Below are 23,828 nucleotides of genomic sequence, written 5' to 3'. Positions count from 1 at the left end.
AGACAGCCCTAAGCAAATTTTTAACCAGCAACGTCGAGTTTCCTTTCTGCGAGCTTTCCGGCAAACTTCCGGCGGACTTCCGATACACCCTCGGATTTCTTCCAGCGGACTCCTAGCAGGCTCCCGGTCTTGTGGCGAGTTCAATGAGTCTTTGGCAAGTATCCGAACCTTCTTGGTGATCTCCGCGAACCTCCGGCGGACTTCCGAAAACTTCGACAAGTCCCCGATTCTTTCTCGGTTGGTTTCGGCAGTACTTCCGACGATTCTTCAGACTTTCGACGGACTCTCGAACACCCATCGAACTTGACTCCGGTAAACTTGCTTTATGTCTTCATGCTATCGTAGTTAATCCTACACACTTAACTCAATAATATGGATTAGATCAATTAACCCATCAATTGACTTCATCATCAAAATTCGAGATTCAACACAGGTCACTTGAAAAAAGTGAAGAGAAAGCATTTCAGGTTAAGGGGGAGTCTTCTACTTCAAAAGAAGACAAAAAATCAGCAAGAAGAGGATGTAGCAGAGGATTTCGTGGTAGAGGAAATGGAAGAGGAAGAGGACACTTTAATGGGCATGATGAACAAAGGCAATCAAATTATGATAAAAAAAATTACAAGAGTGGAATTCAATGCCACTATTGTAAAAGGTTTGGTCACATAAGGCAAATTGCTGAAAAAGAGAAAAGCAAGCAAGCTATGTGGAAAAAATGAAGAAAACAGTAAGTTGTTTATAACTCATTCACAAGTTAACGATATCTCAAATGATATTTGGTTTTTGGATAGTTGATGTTCTAATCATATGTCAGGCATAAGATCAATGTTTAGAGATATTAATGAAACTCATAAATTGAAAGTTAGACTTGGAGATAACAAGCAAATCCAAGTAAAAGGAGGAACAATTGAGGTGAAGACAAATCAAGGGAAGGTAAAATATCTTGATAATATTTTTTTGTTCCTACTTTATCACATAACTTGTTAAGTGTTGGTCAATTGATAGATGATGGATATTTAGTTATATTTTATGATGGTTCATGCACTATTAAAGATAAAAAATCTGGTTTGATTACGGTAAATATTTGCATGACGCAAAACAAGATGTTTCCACTTGATGTTTCAAATATTTAAAAGCATGCTCTTGTCGCAACTCAAAAGAATGAGTTTAATTTATGATATTTAAGATATGGACACCTTAACATTAAGGGTTTAAGGTTGTTAAATAAAAAAGGAATGGTTTTTGGATTGCCCAAGATTAATACACTTGATGTATGTGAATGATGCATTTATGGCAAACAAAGTAAAAAACTATTTCCTATTGGAAAAGCATAGAGAGCATCTAATTATCTTGAATTAATTCATGCTGACTTATGTGGACCTATGAATACAAAATCATTTGGTGGAAGTCAATATTTTTTATTATTTACTGATGATTATAGTCACATGAGTTGGATATATTTTCTGAAACTGAAATTTGAAACATTTGATAATTTTTGAAAATTCAAAGCACTTGTAGAAAGGCAAAGTGGTAGATATATAAAGACACTTCGGACAGATAGTGGTGGTGAATTTTTATCTAATGAGTTTAGTTCTTTTTGTGAAGAAAATGGTATTCGTAGAGAATTGACAGCACCATATACACCGAAGCAAAATGGTGTAGCTGAACATAAGAATCAGACTATCGTTGAAATGGCAAGAAGTTTTCTTAAAGGAAAATACCTTCTAAATCAGTTTTGGGCAAAAACAGTTGCAACAATAGTTTATTTGTTGAATATTTCACCAACAAAGGCAGTTATGAATCAAACTCCTTTTGAGGCTTGGTATGGTATGAAACCAAGTGTCAGCCATCTAAGAATTTTTTATTGTAATGCATATGCTTTGGTGAATTCACAAAATCGTCACAAGCTTGATGAAAAATCTGAAAAATGCATCTTAATTGGTTATTCCTTACAATCCAAAGCATATTGATTATATAATCCTATTAGTGGCAAAATTATTATTAACAGAAATGTTGTGTTTGATGAAAGGGCAAGTTGGCATTAGGAGACCAATAAAGGTGGAACACAAATTCAAATTCCAACAGAACTAGACACTCCGTAGAATCAAATGACAGATCATGCTTCAACAAGTTCATCGTTAATCTCACCCAATAGCAGTTCAAATTTTGATTATTCAGATGAAACCCCTCTAAGAAATTTCAGATCACTAACAGAAATTTATGACTCAACATTTGTTTTGTTTATTTTAGATCCTTAACTTTTGAGGAAGCAGTTGAAAAAGAAGAATGACGAAAAGCAATGAAGGAGGAAATCAAGTCAATTGAGAAGAATGAAACTTGAGAGCTAATGGATCTACCGAAAGAAAAGAATGCTATTGGATTAAAATGGATGTTCAAAATAAAGATTAATGCAGATGGAAGTATTAAAAAACATAAGACTCGGCTTGTAGCAAAAGGATATTCACAACAACAAGGTATTTATTTTGATGATACATTTTCTCCAGTTGCTAGATTTGAAACCGTGACAACTTTCTTAGCTTTAGCTGCTCACTTAAGTTGGCCTGTTTATCAATTTGATATGAAATCTGTGTTTTCAAATGGAGATTTACACGAAGAGGTTTTTGTTACTCAACCTGAAGGTTTTTCGGTTAAAGGACATGAAGAAAAGGTGTATAAGCTAAGAAAAGCTCTTTAAGGGCTTAAACAAGCTCCAAGGGCATGGTACAATAAAGTTGATTATTATTTTAGTCAAAATAGATTGAAGAGAAGCAATAATGAACCTACTCTTTATCTAAAGAAGGAAGACGAACATAATATTCTAATGGTTTGCCTTTATGTTGATGATATTATATACATGGGTTCATCTAACTCTTTTATGGTAGAATTTAAAAAATGCATGATGAATAAGTTTGAAATATCATATCTAGGTCTATTGCACTATTTTCTTGGGCTGGAAGTGAAGTAAGGATCAGATGGAATTTTTATTTCACAAAGAAAGTATGTAATGGATCTACTCAAAAAATCAAATATGATTAATTGCAAAGTTGCAGCATCACCCATGAATGTAAATGAGAAACTGCAACTTGAACATGTTACAAGTTTGACAAATACAAGATACTACAGAAGTTTGGTTGGAGATTTGATTTATCTAACTCATACTCGAGTAGATATTACCTTCTCTATTGGTGTAGCATCCAGGTTTATACATAGCCCAAGCAAACATCATCTCGGAGTCGTTAAAAGAATTCTGTGTTATATTGTTGAAACTACAGATTATGGTATTTGGTATTCTCATAATTTTAAATGTAAATTATTTTGTTTTACTGATAGTGATTAAGCAGGAGCTTTAGATGATAGAAAGAGTACTTCAGGTAATATTTTTAGCCTCGGAATAGGAGCTATATCTTGGAGTTCAAAAAAGCAAGCAACAACTACATTATCGACATCAGAAGCAGAATATGTAGCTGCAACGTCAGCAGCTTGCCAAGTAATATGGCTTCGAAGACTTCTTGAAGATCTTCATCAAGAACAAAAAGAAGTAATGGAAATATTTTGTGACAACAAAGCCACAATTACAATGACGAAGAATCCAACATTTCATGGAAGAATGAAGCATATAGAGATACGCTATCATTTCATCCGGGATCTTGTTGCAAGTGGAGCCATATCAATAAAATATTGTGGAATAGATGAATAAGTTGTGGATATCCTCACCAAGTCACTTCCAGTTTAAAAGCATGTTTATTTCATGTCGCAAATCGGTGTATGTAACTATGAATTAAGGGGGAGTGTTGAGAATCGATTCATAGTAGTTATCTAGGTAGTTACCATGTTCAAGATAGTTTTAGGCATGTTTCAAGAAGTGGCCCATGATCTAGAAGTTATAGGGTAGTTCCTATAACTACCTCAATCATGGGTGACATAGTGGAGTGAGGTAGTTACCACTGGGTCCTATAAATAGGACCGTGATTCATGAAGCAAGATAGAAGGAGAATACACTTGGGAATATCTTGTAAGTGTTCTATGTCAATCCTCTTGTTTTAAATACTATATCGGTTTTCTTGATCGAAAGGATTCTTTTTACTTGCATCGTAGTATTCTGTTTTTTCTTTGCTCCTCCATCCCCAATACTCCTCAGAGAGCAGGCGTAGGGATTTAAGGAGCGTCGTCGCAGCCCTACTATGTGGATCACTGCTAGAGAGGAAGACGCTTGACCTCCTTCATCCTTTCCTACAAATCTATAGGGATTCAAGGATATACGATCTTTCTAGGTAAAAGGCATCTATTTCACACGTGGATTTAAGTTTCATGGGTTTTTGTGTACCAATCTTCATACGACGATGAATACCTTTTTGGGAAATTTGGGTTTTTTGTTTTATGTTCTTCTATTACGCATGTGATGTCACCCCTAGATTGCCCTAAAATGGTATCAGAGCCAGCTTGTTCGTGCAAAAGATTGGTTTTGAACTATATGTGTTGTGTTTTAGGAAGAATTTTTTTGTCAAAATTATTGATGCAAAAGGCGAGAAAGGGCAGCAATTGTTGCTGCCCTTGCTACGTTCATAGAATGGTCAAAGGTTGCTTGCAGCCTTGGCCATCTATGATGGTCGACAGTCGGCTGGTTGCGGCAAGTGACCAACAGCCGCAAGGGCGGCACTTACGGGTAACAACGCCCGCGAGGCCAGCACTGCCTGCGGGGGCTGTGCCCACGGGTAGAACTGCCCGCAAGGGCGCCTACCCGTAGGGGTATCGTTGCTTGCGGGCGGTTGCAATGCCGCCTACGGGCGCTGCGCTTGCGAAAGCAACAGCACTTGCGGGTGCTAAGCCTGCGGGCAGAATCGCCCGCAAGCAACGATACCCCTGCGGGTAGGCGCCCTTGCGGGCAGTTCTACCCGTGGGCACAGTCCCCGCAGGCAGTGCTAGCCTCGCGGGCGTTGTTACCCGTAAGCGCCGCCCTTGTGGCTGCTGGTCACTTGTCGCAACGGATATCCTATATCGTATTGACTCATATAGGCACATGTATATCCCATTGTTCCGCATTTGCTTTCGATATGTGCCTATTCCAGTTTTATTCCTTTAGACATTGAATTCATCTAACCTTCTTATTTGAACTGAGCTATATGTGATTGCTTGGAATCTTTGTATGCTCTTGCTTTCATTTCCTTTCAAATCTGAATACATTTGTGAAAGATTATGCTTGTATCGTATTGTCTCGTAAAGGCACATGTACGTTTTGTTGTTCTGCATGTGCTTTCGATATGTGTAAATTTTATTGTTCATACTGTCCTTTTGTACTCTGGTGTTTGTGGGATAATGTGAACCTTTGCCAGAAATGGTAAAGGGAGTTATGTATAGAGCCTGCGATGCTCTGTCGGCCCCCTCTAACTTCACCTAGACGTGGGTGGATGAAGCTCCCAAACGTGGGAGACTTCTGTCTGGTGGTAATTCAGAAATGGATGAATCACATTTTGTCTGTGGTCTCACTACACCTTCTGTATGTCTGATATGATATCTAGAGCGTTGGTTATGTATTTCTGTATGCGCTTTGGATAAGAAAGATATGAATGCAACGTCAAATACGACGTTTCAGCTTCTGTTTCGTATTGTTCTTTGATATGCTCCGAAATGTTCATACACTATTGATACGCTTTGAAATATTTCATACGCTATTGATATGTTCCAAAATGTCCCATTTGTCATTGATATGCTCAGAAACCTTTCATACGTCATTGATAAGCTCCAAAATATTTCATTTGTTATTAATATGCTCCGAAATATTTTATTTGCCATTGATATGCTCGGGAACATTTCATACGCTATTGATATGCTCCAATTACTATATGCTCCATATGTTATGAACCAAATATATTTGATTGAAATGACATTTGTGATTCTGCACCTAATGAGATTACATCTATGAATTATTATATTCTACCTTGCATTTTGAAACCTTATTTGTTTGAAAACTATCCTCTTTTGTCATAGATATGTTAGTCACTTGCTGAGCTTTATATACTCACTTTGTTACCGTATAAATTTTTCAGGATAGCTTGTAGCTTGCTTAAATATTAAAAAAATCGGGCTAAGGCAGTGAAAAGCTAGAAGATTTTGGGCAGATCTTTGTTAGTATATATGTTTTTGTTGTATAAGCACACTCTGCATCTAATGAAATGTTGACGGTGAATCTAAACTAGTGGATTTTGTATAAGTTTAAAGGACCTCTCATGTTTAGGATTCTGGAATGTTAACTTTAATTCATGTAATGATATGAACTTGTGGTAAACGTTGGTTTTGTTATTGTATAGACTCCCACACTTGTGAATTTATGTTGTGGTTATTATTTTTGTGAGTTCGGTTCAGATTTTATGAATCATCGAGCGATGTGTTGTATGATTATAAGCTGCACAGGTTTTATGGATCGTTAGATGTTAGAATGTTTTTAGTATCCTCAAATGTTAGTTTGGATCCTGGATTTGTTTGTGATGAAAATTTTAAATATTATCGATATTTTTGAGGGGCGTGACAAGTAGCCTCAAAGTTGAAGGCTACACGGACTCGAGTGTCATTCCGATGTCGATGATAGCAAGTCGAATTCGGGGTATGTGTACACCTTAAATGGAGGAGCAGTGTGCTAGAAAAGTTTCAAGTAAGATATTACTACTGACTCGACCACAGAGGTGGAGTACATTACTACAGTAAAGGTAGCAAAGGAGGGAGTCTGGATGAAGAAGTTCATCACAGATTTGGGAGTCGTGCCGGGTAGCAAGGAGTCGATTTCCTTATATTGTGACAACCACAATGTGATTACTCAAATAAGGGAACTCGAGTCTTGTTAGAAGTGTTTTGAGGAGGTTTTAGCTTATTAGAGAGATCATGACCCGAAGAGATGTAGTAGTGGAAAGAGTTTCATCCAAAGATAACATTGCAGATCCACTAACAAAGTCATTGTCTCAAATTATCTTTGAGTATCATAGGGGTCTGATGGGGATCATACACATAGGTGATTGTCTTCAGGTCAAGTGGGAGATTGTTAGTCATAGGTGGCCAGCAAGCCAATCACGTGAGTGATGGCATGTGTGACTTGATTCGTAATCATTTTGCTAATTATATTTGGCATTTATCGCTTTATATTGACTATTACATATATGCATATATATATTGTGATGTCCTTTGATTTGTGTAATAGAAATCAAATCGTGATGAGATCATGATAATGAGATCGATTCGCCTTTAAACACAGATCCTAAATAATCCCGATCATAGGTTACTCGAGAGGGACATCGAGATAACCGGATAGACTAGTGTGTTGTATACCCATCCATATGATGGATGCAGCTGGTCTCATAGCTGCTCGTGTAAGGACACTAGGAATACAATATAGGTGCTTATTGGAGAATGAGTTCACTGATTGATCCGCTTATGGAATGTTGGATGGTTGATGATGCCTTATTATCAAACAGCGGTTCTGTAGTCCCAGTGGTGTATATGTTCCTTAGACTTGAGACACCAAGGATGTCCTGTATGAGTGCTTCATTCTTTGATACCGGACTTATATATTTGGATGTCCCAGATCTATCACAACCGATCTTCGGGAGTGGTAGTGAATCTTACGAGGGCTATTGGTATCGATAGAGGATCATTCACTCTCGTTGTCCTGAGAGGAATGCCCCATGTGTTCTTCCTAAGACAAATCCCTGGCCAAGGTCATTCGGATTGAGAGAGAGAGTTTTGTGAGAGAATCTGATTAGAGCAAGACTCGAGTAAAAATCGTATGGGTCTGACAACACCATACTCGGTATATGGTCTCTAGGATATTAGATGAATGAGGGATTATAGGTACATAATAACTGAGGACAAACAAGTCCAATGGATTGGATTCCCTTATATCATTTGGGAACTACAGCGTAGTGGCCTAGTACGTCTGCAGTCGATGAATTGAGTGAATTATTATGGAGATAATAATTCATTGAGCTAGAAGAAGTTTTGACAGGTATGACTTACAACCAGCTTGATATTGGGCCTAGAGGGTCACACACATATGATAGGCGTTGCGATGAGTAGAGGTTCGGATATGAGATATCCGTTGGAGCCCCTATTTTGTTGGATATCCAATAAGCCCCTGAATTATTGGATCCCATGGACGAGATCAAATATAAACCTATGAGAAATTATTGGATAGAGATCCACTAACATAATAGGATCCATTAGGGTTAAGTTAATAGGGGACCTCTATAAATATGAGGGATTTAGTGGTTCATAGGCTAGAGCCTTTGCTTGCCTCTTCTATTCTCCTCCCCCTCTCTACCTCAAAGAAGGCCTGGAGTTTTGAGGAGCGTCATCACAGCCCTACTATGTAGATCACCGCTAGAGAGGAGGGCACTTGACCTCCTTCACCCTCTCCTAGAGATCTCTAAGGATTCAGGGATATACGATCTCCCTATGTAACACAATGCAGTTTTCTATTTCGTGAATTTTGCGGATTAATCTTCGCACGATGACGAACATCTCTTTGAGAATAGGGGATTTGGTTTTTGTTCTTCCATTGCGCATGTGATGTCACCCCCAAAGATTTCCCAACATGTTGGTCGAGTCACTCAAGGCTATGGAGGTTCGGAGGTCGAACAGGATGGGAATCACAAGGAGTTGTGACTGGCAAAAGTTGCCTACCTTTACAGGTTTAGCATAATTGGTCGATTTACTCGAGGTTACGTTAAGACATTGATTGGATCTCGATCCCCACTAGAGATCTATCGGGGGTCTCCGATTCACATATCGGAGGGAGTTGTATGATTCGTGAGAAAATAATGGGAGTAGATTAGGATAGAAGTCCTTATCTTAATTATTTATTTTTCTATAAAATCTGTATGTTATTTATTTCTGCTACATCTTTATTTTCATAAATATATTGCATTCAAATCCCTTACATGCCATACTTGATGTCAACTGCCTCACTCGTCCAAATTACACGTATTTGCTCTATAACTAGAGAATTGTTCTCACGACGGAGAAAAATCGCTCCTTGATACAATTATGCCTATGCCCGAGGAAGAGGCAAGTGAGGACGAGATCGCTCGTTACGTGAAGTACATAGACGATTCCACTCTTGCTTAGTATTACATGTTGGGCACTATGACTCCTGAGTTACAAAGATAACATAAAAAGATGGATGCTAGATCCATTCTACTACATCTCCATAAATTGTTTGAGGAATAGGGAAGGACTCAACGATATGAGATATCCAAGAATCTCCTCCGTGTTAAGATGACAAAGGGGACATCGGTTCAGAACTGTATCCTAAAGATATGATTGAGTGGATAGAGGAACTCACAAGTCTAGGGATAGCCCTAAAGAATGACTTGTGTGTGGACCTTGTGCTTAAGTCTCTACCATATTCCTTTTCTCAATCATAATGAATTTTAATATGAATAAGCTTGAGGTGACTCTCCCTAAGCTCCTTAATATATTGAGGGAGGCAAAGAGCACAATTAAAGAAGAGAAGTCAGTTCTCTATACCAGTGAGACCAGAAAGAAAATGAAAACAGAAAAGTCCCTTAAGAAGGGTAAGGGCAAGGGCAGATCAGGTAAAGCAAATGTTACAAAGAAAGAAAGACGCAGCAAAGGACAAAAGTCAATACTTCTATTACGGCAAAGATGGGCACTGGAAGAGGAACTGTAAAAAGTACTTTGCAAAGAGGGCGAAACAGAAGCTTAGAGAAGCTTTAGATACATTCATGATTAGTCTTCATTTGTCAGAATATTATGATAATATATAGGTATTGGAAATCGTCAATGCTTATCACATCTACAATTCGTTGCATGTTCTGGCAAAGCCTAGGAGATTGGCAAGAGGCAAGATAGACCTCAAGATGGGCAATAGAGCAAGAGTTGCTATTGTTGCTGTCGGCGAGGTCACTTTACATCTGCTTGGTGGAAATATTATTGCATTGGATGAATGCTATTTTGTTCCTTCTTTTATAAAAAATATTATTTTCATTTTATGTTTGACAGTTAATGGTTATAAATTAGTTTTTGAGAACAATGATTGTTCAATATTATTAGATGATAAGATCATCACTAGCTAGACTCTGCTCCACATATCATGAATGCGAGTCTAAGAGGAAACGAGATGAGGTGAACAATGCATACCTGTGGCATTGTAAACTAGGTCATATCCATGAAGCAGGGATTCAAAAGTTGCTAAAAGATGGATACCTAGATCCATTCGACTATGAGTCATATGCAACTTACGAGCCTTACCTTCGTGGAAAGATGACCAACTCTCCATTTAGTGGTATTGGAGAGAGAGTTACTGAGTTATTGAAACTCATACATAGTGATGTATTTGGTCTCATGTCAACTCATGTCGTAAGTGGTTCCATAAGTGCTTACTCCTACTTCATTACTATTACTGATGATTTCTCAATGTATAGACATATGTACTTGATGAAGTACAAGTCCGAGGTCTTCGAGAAATTTAAGGAGTATAAGAATGAAGTAGAGAATCCGACTGGAAAGAGTATCAAGACTCTTCGATCGGATCGAGGAGGTGAGTATTTGAGTACAGAGTTCACCCAGTTCCTCAAGGACCATAGGATTCTGTCTCAGTGGACACCTCCTTATACACCCCAACTTAATGGTATATTCGAAAGGAGGAATTGCATACTGTTAGACATAGTGCGGTCCATAATGAGTTTCACCGACCTCCCTTTCTCATTCTGGGGATATGTCATAGAAACCACAGCTTACCTTCTGAATAGAATTCCAACTATGTTGGTAGTGTCTACTCCATATGAGATATGAAAAGGGAAGAAGCCCGATCTTAAGGTAGTTAAGATTTGGGACTGCCTTGCCCACGTCAAAAGACACAACCCCGACAAATTAGAATCCAGGACGGAATTGTGCATATTCATGAGATACCCCAAGGAAACTAATAGGTATTATTTCTATCACCTCGTGGACCAAAAAGTCTTTGTAGCCAAGAGAGCGGTGTTCCTTAAGAATGAACACACTCTTGGTGGAGATAGTGGAGCATGATAGAGTTGAGCGAGGTTGGAGAACCTAGCTCAAGCACCATTCCACAGCTTGAGTTTGTTCAAGTACCTAGCATACAAGTTCTGACTTTATGTAGGTCCGACAGAGCATCTCATCTTCTTGAGAGATATGTGGGATATATTAAAGGAGAGAATGTTGAGGATATTGATCCTCAGACCTACGAGGAGGCTATTACGAGTATAGACTCCCGGAAGTGACAAGAGGCCATGAATTCTGAGATAGATTTCATGTACTCCAACAAGGTTTGGAACTTAGTTGATACACCTGAGGGTATTATACTCATTGGTTGCAAATAGATCTTCAAAAAGAAGATCGGAGTAGATGGAAAGGTAAAGGCCTATAAAGCAAGGCTAGTGGCTAAGGGGTATCGTCAAAGGTAATGTGTTGACTATGACAAAACCTTCTCTCCCAGAGCCATGCTAAAATCCATCCGAATTCTATTGGCTATTACAGCACACTATGATTATGAGATCTGGCAAATAGACATGAAAATCGTGTTCCTCAATGGCAACCTTATGAAAACTGCATTCCTCAATGGCAACCTTGAGGAGGTGTATATAATACAACCTAAGGGATTCGTGTCCAAGGATAGTCCAAATAAGGTATATAGGTTGTTTAGGTCCATCTTTGGACTGAAGCAAGCTTCACGAAGTTAGAACATAAGATTTGATGAGGCGATCAGATCTTATGACTTCATTAAGAACGAAGATGAGCCTTGTGTGCATAGGAAGGTAAGTGGGAGCGCTATCACCTTCTTGGTGTTATATATGGATGACATCCTAATCATTGAGAATGATATATGAATGCTTTCCACAGTAAAAGCTTGGCTATTTAGACACTTCTCCATCAATGACTTAGGGGAAGCATCCTACATATTGGGGATTCTGATTTGCTAGCCATAGGTGCCCTGCAAGCTAATCACACGAGTAATGGCATGTGTGAATTGACACGCAATCTTTTTGCTTATTATTATTATTTGGTATTTTATCACTTTATATTGCTTGTTCCATGAATATATTGTAATGTTCATGGATTTACGCAATGAGAATCAAATCGTGATGAGATCATGATAATGAGACCGATTCACCGTTAAAGACATATCCTAAATAATCCCGGTCATAAGTTACTCGAGAGGAACATCGAGATAACCGAACAGACTGATGTGTTGTATACCCGTCCATATGATGGATGCAGTTGGTCTTATAGCTACTCATGTGGGGACACTAGGGATATAGTGTAGGTGCTCATTGGAGAATGAGTTCACTAATTGATCCGCTCATGGAAAGTTGGATGGTTGATGATGTCTTATTGTCATACAACGATTCTATCATCCTAGTGGTGTATCTAGTCCTTAGATTTGAGACACCAAGGATGTCTTGTATGAGTACTCCACTCTTTGATATCGGATTTATAGGTCTGGAGGTTCCAAATCTAGCACAACCGGTCATCAAGAGTAGTAGCCAACCTTACGAGGGTTATTGAGTGTCGATAGAGGATCATCCACTCTCGGTGTTATGAGAGGAATATCACATATGTTTTTTCTCAAACAAATCCCTAACCATAGTCATTCGGATTAAGAGAGAAAGAGTTATCTGGGAGAATTCGATTTGAGTGAGACTCGTGTAAAAACTGTATGGGTCTGACAACACCATACCCGGTATACGATCTTTGGAATATTAGATGGATGAGAGACTATAGGTACATGGTAATTGAGGATAGATAAGTCTAAAGGATTAGATTCCCCTATATCGTTTGGGGATTGTGGCGTCGTGGTCTAATACGTCCGTAGTCGATGAGTCGAATGAATTATTATGGAGATAATAATTCACTAAGCCAGAAGAAGTTCTGACAGGTATGACTCACTATCAGTTCAATATTGGGCCTAGAGGGTCACACACATATGGTAGGTGTTGCGACGAGTAGAGGTTCAGACATGAGATATCCGCTAGAGCCCCTATCTTATTGGATATCCAATAAGCCCTTGAATTATTGGATTTGAGATCCAATAAGAGCTAATAAGATATTATTGAGTAGAGACTCACTAATCTAAGATGCTTGGGGTAGTTGGATGGAGATCCAATACCCAATATAGCAGAATCCATTAGGGTTAAGTTAATAGGGGGCCTCCATAAATAGGAAGGAACTAAAGACTCATAGGTTAGAGATTCTTTTTAGTTGCCTCCGATTCTCCTCTCTCCCTCTCTTCCTCATACTGCAGCCTCAATTTAGGGCATGTGGACAGCAAGAAGGGGCAATCTCTTCTTGATTGCGTGGTGCGCGCGATGAAGAGTTTTGGGTAATGATTTGATGAGTATCTTCGCAGCCCCTATCGTGTGGATCACCACTAGAGAAGAGCACAATTGACCTCCTTCATCCTCTCCCACAGATCTGTAGGTTTTTAAGGATATACGATCTCCCTAAGTAATTCTTTTACGCGTAGTTTTTCGGTTTCGTAGGTTTTTGTGCGCTAACTTTTGCACAATGATGAAACCTTCTTTTTCGCGGGAATTCTGGGATTTTTTTTTTTCTTCCGCTACGCATATGATGTCGCCACATATTTTACAACAGGATCAATAAAGATAGATCCAAGAGGATGCTTAGCTTGTCCGAATCTAGGTACATAGACACCATTGTCAAAAGGTTTGGTATAAAAAATTCCAAGAGATGTTTCATACCGATGAGACATGGGATATCGCTTTCTAGGAGTATGTCCCCAAAGACTCCTGAAGAAAGGGCAGGCATAGATATGATATCGTATGCCTCAACAATAGGATCTATCATGTATGCTATGCTATGTATCAAGCTTGATATAGCATATGATCTTAATATCACGAGCAAGTATCAAGCGGATCCAAGCTTGGAGCACTGGAAAGAAATAAAGTGTATCCTTAAGTACTTGAGAAGGACTAAGAATCCTTTACTAGTATATGAAGGAAGTAGCATCAGGGTTATAGGCTACACTTGAGCTTCCAATCCGATGTCGATTATAGCAAGTTTAATTTAAGGTATGTGTTCACCTTGAATGGATGAACAGTATGCTGGAAGAGTTCCAAGCAAGACATTACTACTAACTCAACCATAGAGACGAAGTACATTGTTATGGTTGATGCAGTAAAGAAAAGAGTCTGAATGAAAAAGTTCATCATAGATTTGGGAGTCATGCCAAGCAATGAGTAAATTCCCTTATATTGCGACAACTACAGGGCGATTGCTCAAATAAGGGAACCCGGGTCTCATCAGAAGTGTTCTGAGGAGGTTCCAATTTATTAAAGAGATCGTGGCCCGAGAAGATGTATTAGTGGAAAGAGTTTCATCCGAAAATAACATCGCAGATCCACTAACAAAGTTGTTATTTCATATTATCTTTGAGCGTCATAGGGGTATAATGGGGATCAAACACATAAGTGATTGGCTTTAGGTCAAGTGGGAGATTGCTAGTCATGGGTGCCCTGCAAGCCAATCACGTGAGTGATGGCACGGGTGACATGACACATTGTTTTTTATTATTATTAATACGGTAATTTCTTATTTTATATTACTTATTGCATAAATATATAATGATGTCCATGGATCTATGCAATGGGAATCAGATCATGATGAGATCATGATAATGAGATTGATTCACCTTTAAATACAAACCTAAATAATCCTGATCATAGGTTACTCAAGAGGGACATCGAGATAACCGGACATATTGATGTGTTGTTGTTAGGACTCTAGCTAGAAGAGTCCTAATTGAGAGGGACATTCATATAGGAGGTTTTTTCTTAGAGAAGAATTAGGAGTTGTAAGGGAATAGGAGTCTTGAGTAGGAGTCCTATCAGGAGTTGGTTAGAAGTAAGAGTCTTAAGTAGGAGTCCTATTAGGAGTTAGGGTTTAGAAGCCCTATAAATAGTCATGTATTCCTTCTCTTTTCTTAAGCAATAGATGAATATTTTCTGCAGCCTTTGAGCAGCAACTTGGAGGGAGGAACCCCTATAGAGTTCCAAGGAGGCCGATCCCCTAAAGAGATCAACCCCAAGTTTAGAATCTGCAAGGGTTCTAACACCTGGTATCAGAGCAGCGTTCTTGGCATCTCGCTGCCCTTCCATAGCCATCCATCAGCCCTCCACAGCTGCCCAAAGCAATTCCCACAATTGCTTAAAAGATCGTCGCCAAATTCCGCCATCATCTCCACCACCGCAGATCATCCTTTGATCTCCACGTGAATTGCAACAGGTTCTGGTTTCCTACCTTACTGCTGCTGTAATTTAGTTATCCCTATCCGAAAATCCAAAAAAAAAAAATTTGTTCCTATATTATTGCATAAACTTTTCGTCACAAAGTTTTCATCTCTACAACGAAAGATACATTGCAGAATTTCAACCGCATAGCACTGTTTGTTTGATCTTGATACTATATTTTCTCTTTCCAAACCAATCCCCCAACCCTTTCAACCATCACTTCTCTCAACCTATACATGCCTTTAACCCGTCAACAAAAGAGAGATCTTAACATCACAGATTTGGATTCATATACTATAGCATCTGAGGAGGCAATCAATGCAAAATTTGAAGCCTTCGAGGCACGAATGGAGGATAAGATTCGGACTCTCCTTATCGAATTCAGTTTGGGCCGACCACCAAGCCCGAAGAAATCACATCAAGGAGAGAGCGCTAACCAATCACATCATGCCTAAAGAGATGACTTCCAAGAGAGGGGAGGCTCTATGACTGACCCCAACTATTCGCGCATGAGAGTGGACTTCCCTAGATGGGAAGAAGGAGACCCAATTGGTTGGATCTCGTGCGCGGAGCGATATTTTCGGTACCATAAAACTGCGGATGCATCCATGGTGGAAATTGCAGTTATACATCTTGAAGGGGATGTCATACAGTGGTTTGACTGGTTTGAACACACATATGGAGTCCTTTCATGGCGACAATTCAAAGAAGGACTGCTGAACCGCTTTGGACCAACTTATTACGAGAACATTGACGGACAACTAGCAAAGAACCGACAAACCTCCACCATTCAGGAGTATCAAACCAGGTTTGAAAGGTTATATAATCAAACTCGTGATTGGTCTGAAAAATAGCTATTGGGAACCTTTATTGAGGGCTTAAAGCCAGAGATCCGGGGAGAAGTTAAGGCGCGATAACCATACACGCTTATGGCAGCCATCTCTTTCGCACGACTTCAAGAGGAGTGATTGAAACATGAAGCCCGGAGGGCTATGATCACTCCTCGACCTACAATACTAAAGCCCTCAGCCCCCCTACTATCAACCGAGTCCCTGCAATGAAAAGGTTAACAAGAGAATAACTTCGGGAGCGATCTGCGAAGGGGTTATGTTGGCATTGCAACGAGCCGTGGAGCCACGAGCATCGCTATAGAAAAGGGAGACTTCTTATGATTGAACCAGTAGAAGAAGAGGTCATTGAACATCCAGAAGAGAGCCTTGAATATGAAATAGAAGATATGGAAGAAGAGCCACAACCGACCGACATTACGGTACACGCACTAGCCGGTAACTCAAACCCGCAAACGATGAAAGTTGGAGGCCTTCTCAAACAACAGCCGATTACTGTTCTCATCGACACGGGTAGCACTAATAACTTCCTGAATAGTAAGGTTGCTGCTTGAATGGCACTGCATATTGAAGGTTACAACAAGTTCGATGTAAAGGTGGCCGACGGCAGAATCCTAGAGTGCGACCAAAGATGCCCGCAGGTGAAACTATTACTGCAAGACCAAGAAATTATCACCGATTTCTTCCTCCTACCACTTGATGACTATGAGGCAGTGCTTGGTATAGAATGGCTGACTATACTAGGTGATGTCTCTTGGAACTTTTCTAAATTAATTATGAAATTCTACTGTAAGGGCAAACAGATCATCCTATGTGGGAAGCGCGGAAGCAACGTTACCACTATTTCAACCCAACAAATGGAGAAAGTTTTACACAAGGTAAATGGTGGGTTTTTGATGCACCTCCAGCAGCAACCAAAGGGGAAGAAAATAGAAATTGAAGATCAAAATCTTGCCCAATTGCTTACTGAATTTGCCGACATTTTTGCTGAACCATGCGGTCTTCCTCCTTCTCGACAACATGACCATCGAATTCCAATCCTTCCGGGCAAGCCACCAGCGAACACTCGACCGTACCGATATCCTCGCCTCCAAAAAGATGAAATTGAAAAGATCGTAAAGGAGATGCTTGAAACAGGGGTGATTCGGCCAAGTTGCAGCCCCTATTCCTCACGAGTGCTACTTTTACGCAAGAAGGACCGAACTTGGCGGATGTACATCGACTACTGAGCTTTAAATGGCATCACCGTCAAGGACAAGTACCCAATACCAGTGGTGGATGAACTTCTTGATGAATTAAAAGGAGCTCGAGTCTTCACGAAGTTGAACCTCCGATCCGGTTACCACCAAATTCGGGTATGTGAAGATGATATTCCAAAAACTGCATTCCGCATACATGATGGTCATTATGAATTCTTGGTAATGCCTTTTGGACTCACTAATGCTCCTTCAACCTTTCAAAGTCTCATGAACGATATTTTTTGGAGCTTTCTTCGCAAATTTGTGCTGGTATTTTTCGATGATATTCTCATTTACAGCCCTTCTCTTGAGACTCACTTTCAGCATTTACGGATTGTTCTTACGATCCTTCGGGAGAATACTCTGTTTGTTAAGCAACTAAAGTGTAGCTTTCTCCAGCAAAAAGTAGAGTACCTTGGGCACACAATATCAGAAGGAGTGGCGGTAGACCCAACAAAAATTGAGACAATGCAAGGCTGGCCGAAACCTACAAACGTGAAATTACTACGCGAGTTCCTTGGACTAACAGGCTACTACCGAAAATTTGTTAAGGACTATGGGAAGATCAGTGCACCACTCACTTCTCTACTGAAAAAAGATGCTTTCCAATGGTCGGACAAAGCCTCTGCTGCCTTCGACAAACTTAAGGTAGCCATGACAACGACGCTAGTGCTAGCGCTACCAGATTTCAGCCAACCCTTCATCATTGAGATCGACGCATCTGGAGTCGGAATTGGAGCCGTTCTCATGCAAGATGGTCGACCACTCGCATACACTAGCAAGGCATTATCTCCCTCCCATCAAAATATGTCAGTATATGATAAGGAGATGCTCGCCATTGTACACGCAGTAATGAGGTGGAGACCTTACCTGATCGGTCGGCGATTTCAAATTAAAACCGACCATAGAAGTCTCAAGTATTTTTGGAGCAAAAGATATCATCCCCTGAGCAACAAAAATGGGTAACCAAACTTCTTGGATTCGATTATGAAATTATTTACAAAAAGGGGAAAGAAAACGTTGTTGCAGATGCACTCTCACGGCTACCTGAGCAAGCTAAGGTTTTAGCCGTCTCCCTTCCTCTCACTAGTCTCGTCGTGGACATTAGGGAAGAATGGAAGAAGGATCCAGAGATCAGCAACATTATAAAAAAATTGGAGGAGGATCCAAGTGCAATAGCCCACTACACTTGGGATTCGACGGATCTACGCTACAAGGGTCGTATTGTGCTTATACCTGACTCCCCTTGTATCACAATCATCCTACATGAAATGCACTCCATACCTTCAGCAGGGCACTCTGGATTCCTAAGAACCTACAAAAGAGTGAAGCAAAATTTTTATTAGAGAGGGATGAAAAAAATTATTGCTGAATATGTGGCATAATGTGATGTATGTCAACAGCACAAGGGTGAAACTGTGGCAAATCCAGGGAAACTACAACCACTACCTATACCGGACACGGTGTGGACTGACATCTCCATGGACTTCATTGAAGGGCTGCCACCTACCAAAGTTAAAAGCACAATTCTCGTGGTGGTTGATCGACTTACGAAATATGCTCATTTTTGTGCTGTGAGAAGTCCCTATACTGCTGCTAGTATTGCCCAAGTTTTCATAGAAAATATTGTTAAACTGCACGGGATGCCAAGGTCCATTGTAAGTGATCGTGATAGGATCTTCACTAGTAAATTTTGGACCGAGTTATTCCAGTTACAAGGCACCAAACTCAAGATGAGCACAGCGTATCATCCATAAACCGACGGCCAAACAGAGGTGGTAAACAGGTGTCTAGAGACATACCTTCGGTGTTTCGCTAGCGACCGACCAAAAGAGTGGGCAAAATGGCTTCCCTGGGCCGAATGGTGGTATAATACTACATATCATTCATCTACAAAATGTGCCCCTTATGAAGCATTGTATGGTCGACCAGCCCTTGTGATTCCAAAGTATGTAATTGGCTCGGCCAAGGTAGATCAGGTTGAACAAGAATTGATTGATAGGGACAAACTCCTACAACTGTTAAAAGATAATCTCTCCACAGCTCAAGCCAGAATGAAGCAGCAAGCCGACACATGACGAAGCGAAAGAGAATTTTCAATAGGAGATTGGGTTTATCTTCGCTTACAACCATACAAGCAACTCTCCATCAACACTCGAGCCTCCATGAAGTTATCTCCACGATTTTTTGGGCCCTATCAGATCACAGAGCGTATTGGAGCAGTAGTGTATAGACTTAAATTACCTGAGGATGCCAAAATTCACCCTATCTTCCACGTGTCATGCCTGAAGCCCAAGTTGGGAGAACACGAGTCACCCCAGATCAAACTGCCCAACACCACTGAGGATGGAGTTATTCAAGCTCAACCACAAGTCATCCTCGATCACAGGATCATGATGCGTCGTCGACGTCCCTCTACTGAAGTACTAGTGCATTGGAATAATTTACCACTTGAAGACGCCACATGGGAACCATATGAGGAGCTGAAGACCCGGTTCCCTAAGTTCATGGAATCTTAGCCTTGAGGACAAGGCTGATTTGAAGAGGGCGGATCTGTTAGGACTCTAGCTAGGAGAGTCCTAATTGAGAGGGACATTCATGTAGGAGGTTTTTTCTTAGAGAAGAATTAGGAGTTGTAAGGGAATAGGAGTCTTGAGTAGGAGTCCTATTAGGAGTTGGTTAGAAGTAAGAGTCTTAAGTAGGAGTCCTATTATGAGTTAGGGTTTAGAAGCCCTATAAATAGCTATGAATTCCTTCTTTTTTCTTAAGCAATAGATGAATCTTTTCTACAGCCTTTGAGCAGCAACTTGGAGGGAGGAACCCCTATAGAGTTCCAAGGAGGCCGATCCCCTAAAGAGATCAACCCCAAGTTTAGAATCTACAAGAGTTCTAACAGTTGTATACCTATCCATATGATGGAGGTGGCTGATCTCATAACTGCTAGTATAGGGACACTAAGGACACAATGCAGGTGCTCATTGGAGAATAAGTTCACTGATTGATCTACTCACGAAATGCTGGATAGTTGATGATACCATACTGTTACATAATGATTCTATAGTCTCAATAGTGTATCTGGTTCTTAGACTTGAGACACCAAGGATGTCCTGTATGAATATTCTACTCTTTGATACTGAACTTATAGGTTTAGAAGTTTCAGATCTAGTACTATCGGTCATTGGGAGTGGCAACCAATCTTACGAGGGCTATTGAGTGGTGATAAAGGATCATCTGCTCTTGGTATCATGAGATGAATATCTTGTGTGTTCTTACTCAGATTGATAAAGAAATAGTTCTCCGGGAGAATCAGATTAGGGCGAGAATCGAGGAGAAACCGTTTGGGTCTGACAGCACCATTCCTAGTATACGATTTCTATGGTATTAGATGGATGAGGGACTATAGGTACACAGTAACTGAAGACAGATAGGTTTAGTGGATTGAATTTTCATGTATCGTCTGGGGACTACGGTGTAGTGGCCTAGTACGTCCGTAGTCGATGAGTCGAGTGAACTATTATGAAGATAATAATTCACTAAGCCAAAATGAGTTCTGACAGGTAAAACTCACAACCAGCTCGATATTGGGCCTAGATGGTCGCACACATATGGTAGGCGTTGCAACGAGTAGAAGTTCAAATATGAGATATCCGTCGGAGCTGCTATCTTATTGGATATCCAATAAGCCCCTGAATTATTAGATCTCGTAGACGAGATATAATAAGAGCTAATAAAATATTATTGGGTAGAGACCCACTAGTCTAAGATGCTTGGGTAATTGGATGGAGATCCAATACCCAATAGAGCAAGATCTATTAAGATTAAGTTAATTGGAGACCTCTATAAATAGGAGAGAACTAAAGGCTCATAGGCTAGGACTACCTAGTTGTCACCTCTTATTCTCCTTTCCCCTTCTTTTCCTCAAATAGCAAGCGTGCAGATTTGAAGAGTGTCGTCGTAGCCCTACTGTGTGGATCACCGCTAGAGAGAAAGACACTTGACCTCCTTCATCCTCTCCTACAGATATACAGAGATTCAGGGATATATGATCTCCCTAGGTAAAAAACGTATCTATCTCATACTTAAATTTAAGTTTCGTGAGTTTTTGCGTATCAATTTTCACACGACAACGAATATCTATTTGAAAAATTTAGATTTTTTATTTTATGTTCTTCCACTGCGTATATGATGTTGCCCCTAGATTTCCCTATAATTATGTGGCTGCATGTTTACAAATTTTTACTGACAAAACCTTTGCTACTGTGCTTAGAGGGTTGCATCTCCCTGAGGAGGAGAATGTGCGGTTCTTGGATATTGAAATTGACTCATCTAAGATGGTAAAGGAACCATTGTTCTTCGAGGGTATTAGAAACTGCTTAACATTGTTAGAAATATTAAAGGTCAATGGAATCCCTCGAGTGTGTTAATGCTTATCATATATTTAGGGAAGGGAACTGTTATTCTGATCGGTTGGCTGGTTTTGTCAAGTTCCTTTTTGTGGATAGGCCACTGATTGGATCCTTTTATTTCCTTTACGAGTGTTAATTCTTCTAACACTAGTTGTATTCGCTGCTTTTAAGTAATACAAGTACTTCTCTTTGGAAAAAAAAAGAATCTAGTCTAGGAATGATTTGGATCTAGAGCTTAAGTGTCAACGTCGACATGAATGCTAATTGCTACATCTACATAAAGTACCTAATATAAATAACAAAGATTATTGGAAATAGCATATAGACCCTAAATTATATTTGCCAAGTTAGTTTAGTCAAAAATCTGCGGTCAGAGTAAGGCAGAAGTTATGAAATGCATGAGAGCAGTCGTACAGATCTTAAATAGCAGAAGATCAGCTTCTGATCAAAATGGCAAACCTTATCAGACATTGCATAGAGAATCTAAATTATGTATGTGGAATAAGTTTAATTAACAAGCATTCAGAAAAGGAAATGGAAAAGTATGACAGCGATCAGAGTAAAGGCAGTTGTCCACACCTTCAGCAAGTCCTGGTGTGTCTGTATCTGGAGGAAATACGAGAGTTATGTGGATGTTATCAGCAATAACCTCATGCTGTAAAGCTTCTGCCAGTCCCCGAAGCCCAAATTTACTTGCCGAATATGCTGTGTAACCATAAATTCCCACCTGTTAAGCAAAACACCCTTCTTCTTAGTTATCATCAGCAAGATTTTTGTCAGAACGTGTCCCGGATGAACAAAATGGCATCATCAGGAAGAAATCCAGTACAAATTCCTGGAAGCAATATGTCAGATACCTGGCCGGCCTGGGACGACACGATGGCAATGGAGGCCGGGAGGCCACTCTCCTTCGCTCTCTGCTTCATGGTGGGAAGGGAGGCCTTGATGAGGTGGAACGTACCCATGAGGTTGACCTCGACCATGAAGCGGACCTCCTCCAGGCTCTGCCGCTCGAGTTCCTGCGGCAGGAACACACCGTGGTTGCAGACGAGGACGTCGACGGGGTCGGCAGCCTCGAGGGCGCGGCAGACGGCTTCAGGGTCCCGAACGTCGGCGGCGAGGATGGTGACGTCGACACCGGTGGCGAGAAGGATGGCGTCGCGAGCGTCCTGGAGGCGAGAGGGGTCGCGGGCGAGGATGGTGACGCGGGCACCCTCGGCGGCGGCGCGGAGGGCGAGGGCGAGCCCGATGCCGCTGGATCCACCCGTGACAAGCACGTGGCGACCCTTGAGGGGGATCCTGACCGGCCGGGGACGGACTATTGCAGCAAGAACGAGGAGGAGGATGGCGAAAGGCAAGAGGAGGAGGAAGAGGAAGAAGAGGGAAGCCATGGATCCTCCAGAGAGAGAGAGAGAGAGAGAGAGAGAGAGAGACTGCAGTGGAGGTGCTGTAAAATCCAGCACAGAGTTGCCGTAATACCAGATTCGATATGACACATATGTCCCTCCATCATCGTGTCTGCTGGAAGTGTTGTCTCTATTTAACGACTACTCATGATATCATACGATTTTGGAGTGCATTAAAAACATCAGAACTAAAAACACGGCCTATTCAATGACGTGGACCACAAGGTTTTGACGGATGTCGGGCAATTTACAGGAAAAAATATCCTGTATTACCTGCTACTAGATTGTCTACTAGTACCTTCTACTAGATTGTCTCTTATGATCGCTTTTATCTTAGTTATCCTGATTTTTAGATAAAAATATCCTCGTTCTTTCTATCAAATATATGGAAATCAAGATAAAATTCAGTCTTTTTTTTTTTTTTATTGAAGGGTCCAATCAAATTCAATAGAAGTTTGAGTTACCCCCTAATACTTTCCCAAACTATCCCACCTTCGTTCTCTCCTCCTACCCTCTCCTTATCTATTTCACTTTCTCCGGTCTGTGTCTTCATCTCCACCCTCTCCTTTGTCTCCTTCTCATCCAAAAATACTTCTAAAATTTTAAAAAAATTATAAAAAAAAATCATTGTTATAATCATATGTGGATTTACAAGTTT

The 23,828-nt window shown here is 40.4% G+C and overlaps 1 protein-coding gene across 1 annotated transcript in view; it reads right to left on the bottom strand.

Moving 5' to 3' along the window:
* Positions 1-23,280, bottom strand: part of LOC103973642 (3-dehydrosphinganine reductase TSC10A) — a 59,098-nt gene extending 35,818 nt beyond the window's left edge. Inside the window, exons 1-2 of the mRNA XM_009388272.3 lie at positions 22,622-23,280; positions 22,344-22,491 (exon numbers count right to left, since the gene is read on the bottom strand). Coding sequence (XP_009386547.3) covers positions 22,344-22,491; positions 22,622-23,155 — 682 coding nt within the window. The 5' untranslated portion in view covers positions 23,156-23,280. The remainder of the gene's footprint in view (positions 1-22,343; positions 22,492-22,621) is intronic.
* Positions 23,281-23,828: the final 548 nt, after the last annotated feature.

The sequence above is a fragment of the Musa acuminata genome, chromosome BXJ2-9 (genome assembly GCF_036884655.1).
Source record: "Musa acuminata AAA Group cultivar baxijiao chromosome BXJ2-9, Cavendish_Baxijiao_AAA, whole genome shotgun sequence".
NCBI lineage: Eukaryota > Viridiplantae > Streptophyta > Magnoliopsida > Zingiberales > Musaceae > Musa > Musa acuminata.
Note: the sequence above shows the minus strand (reverse complement) of the source record. Positions and strands in the feature narration are given on the sequence as shown.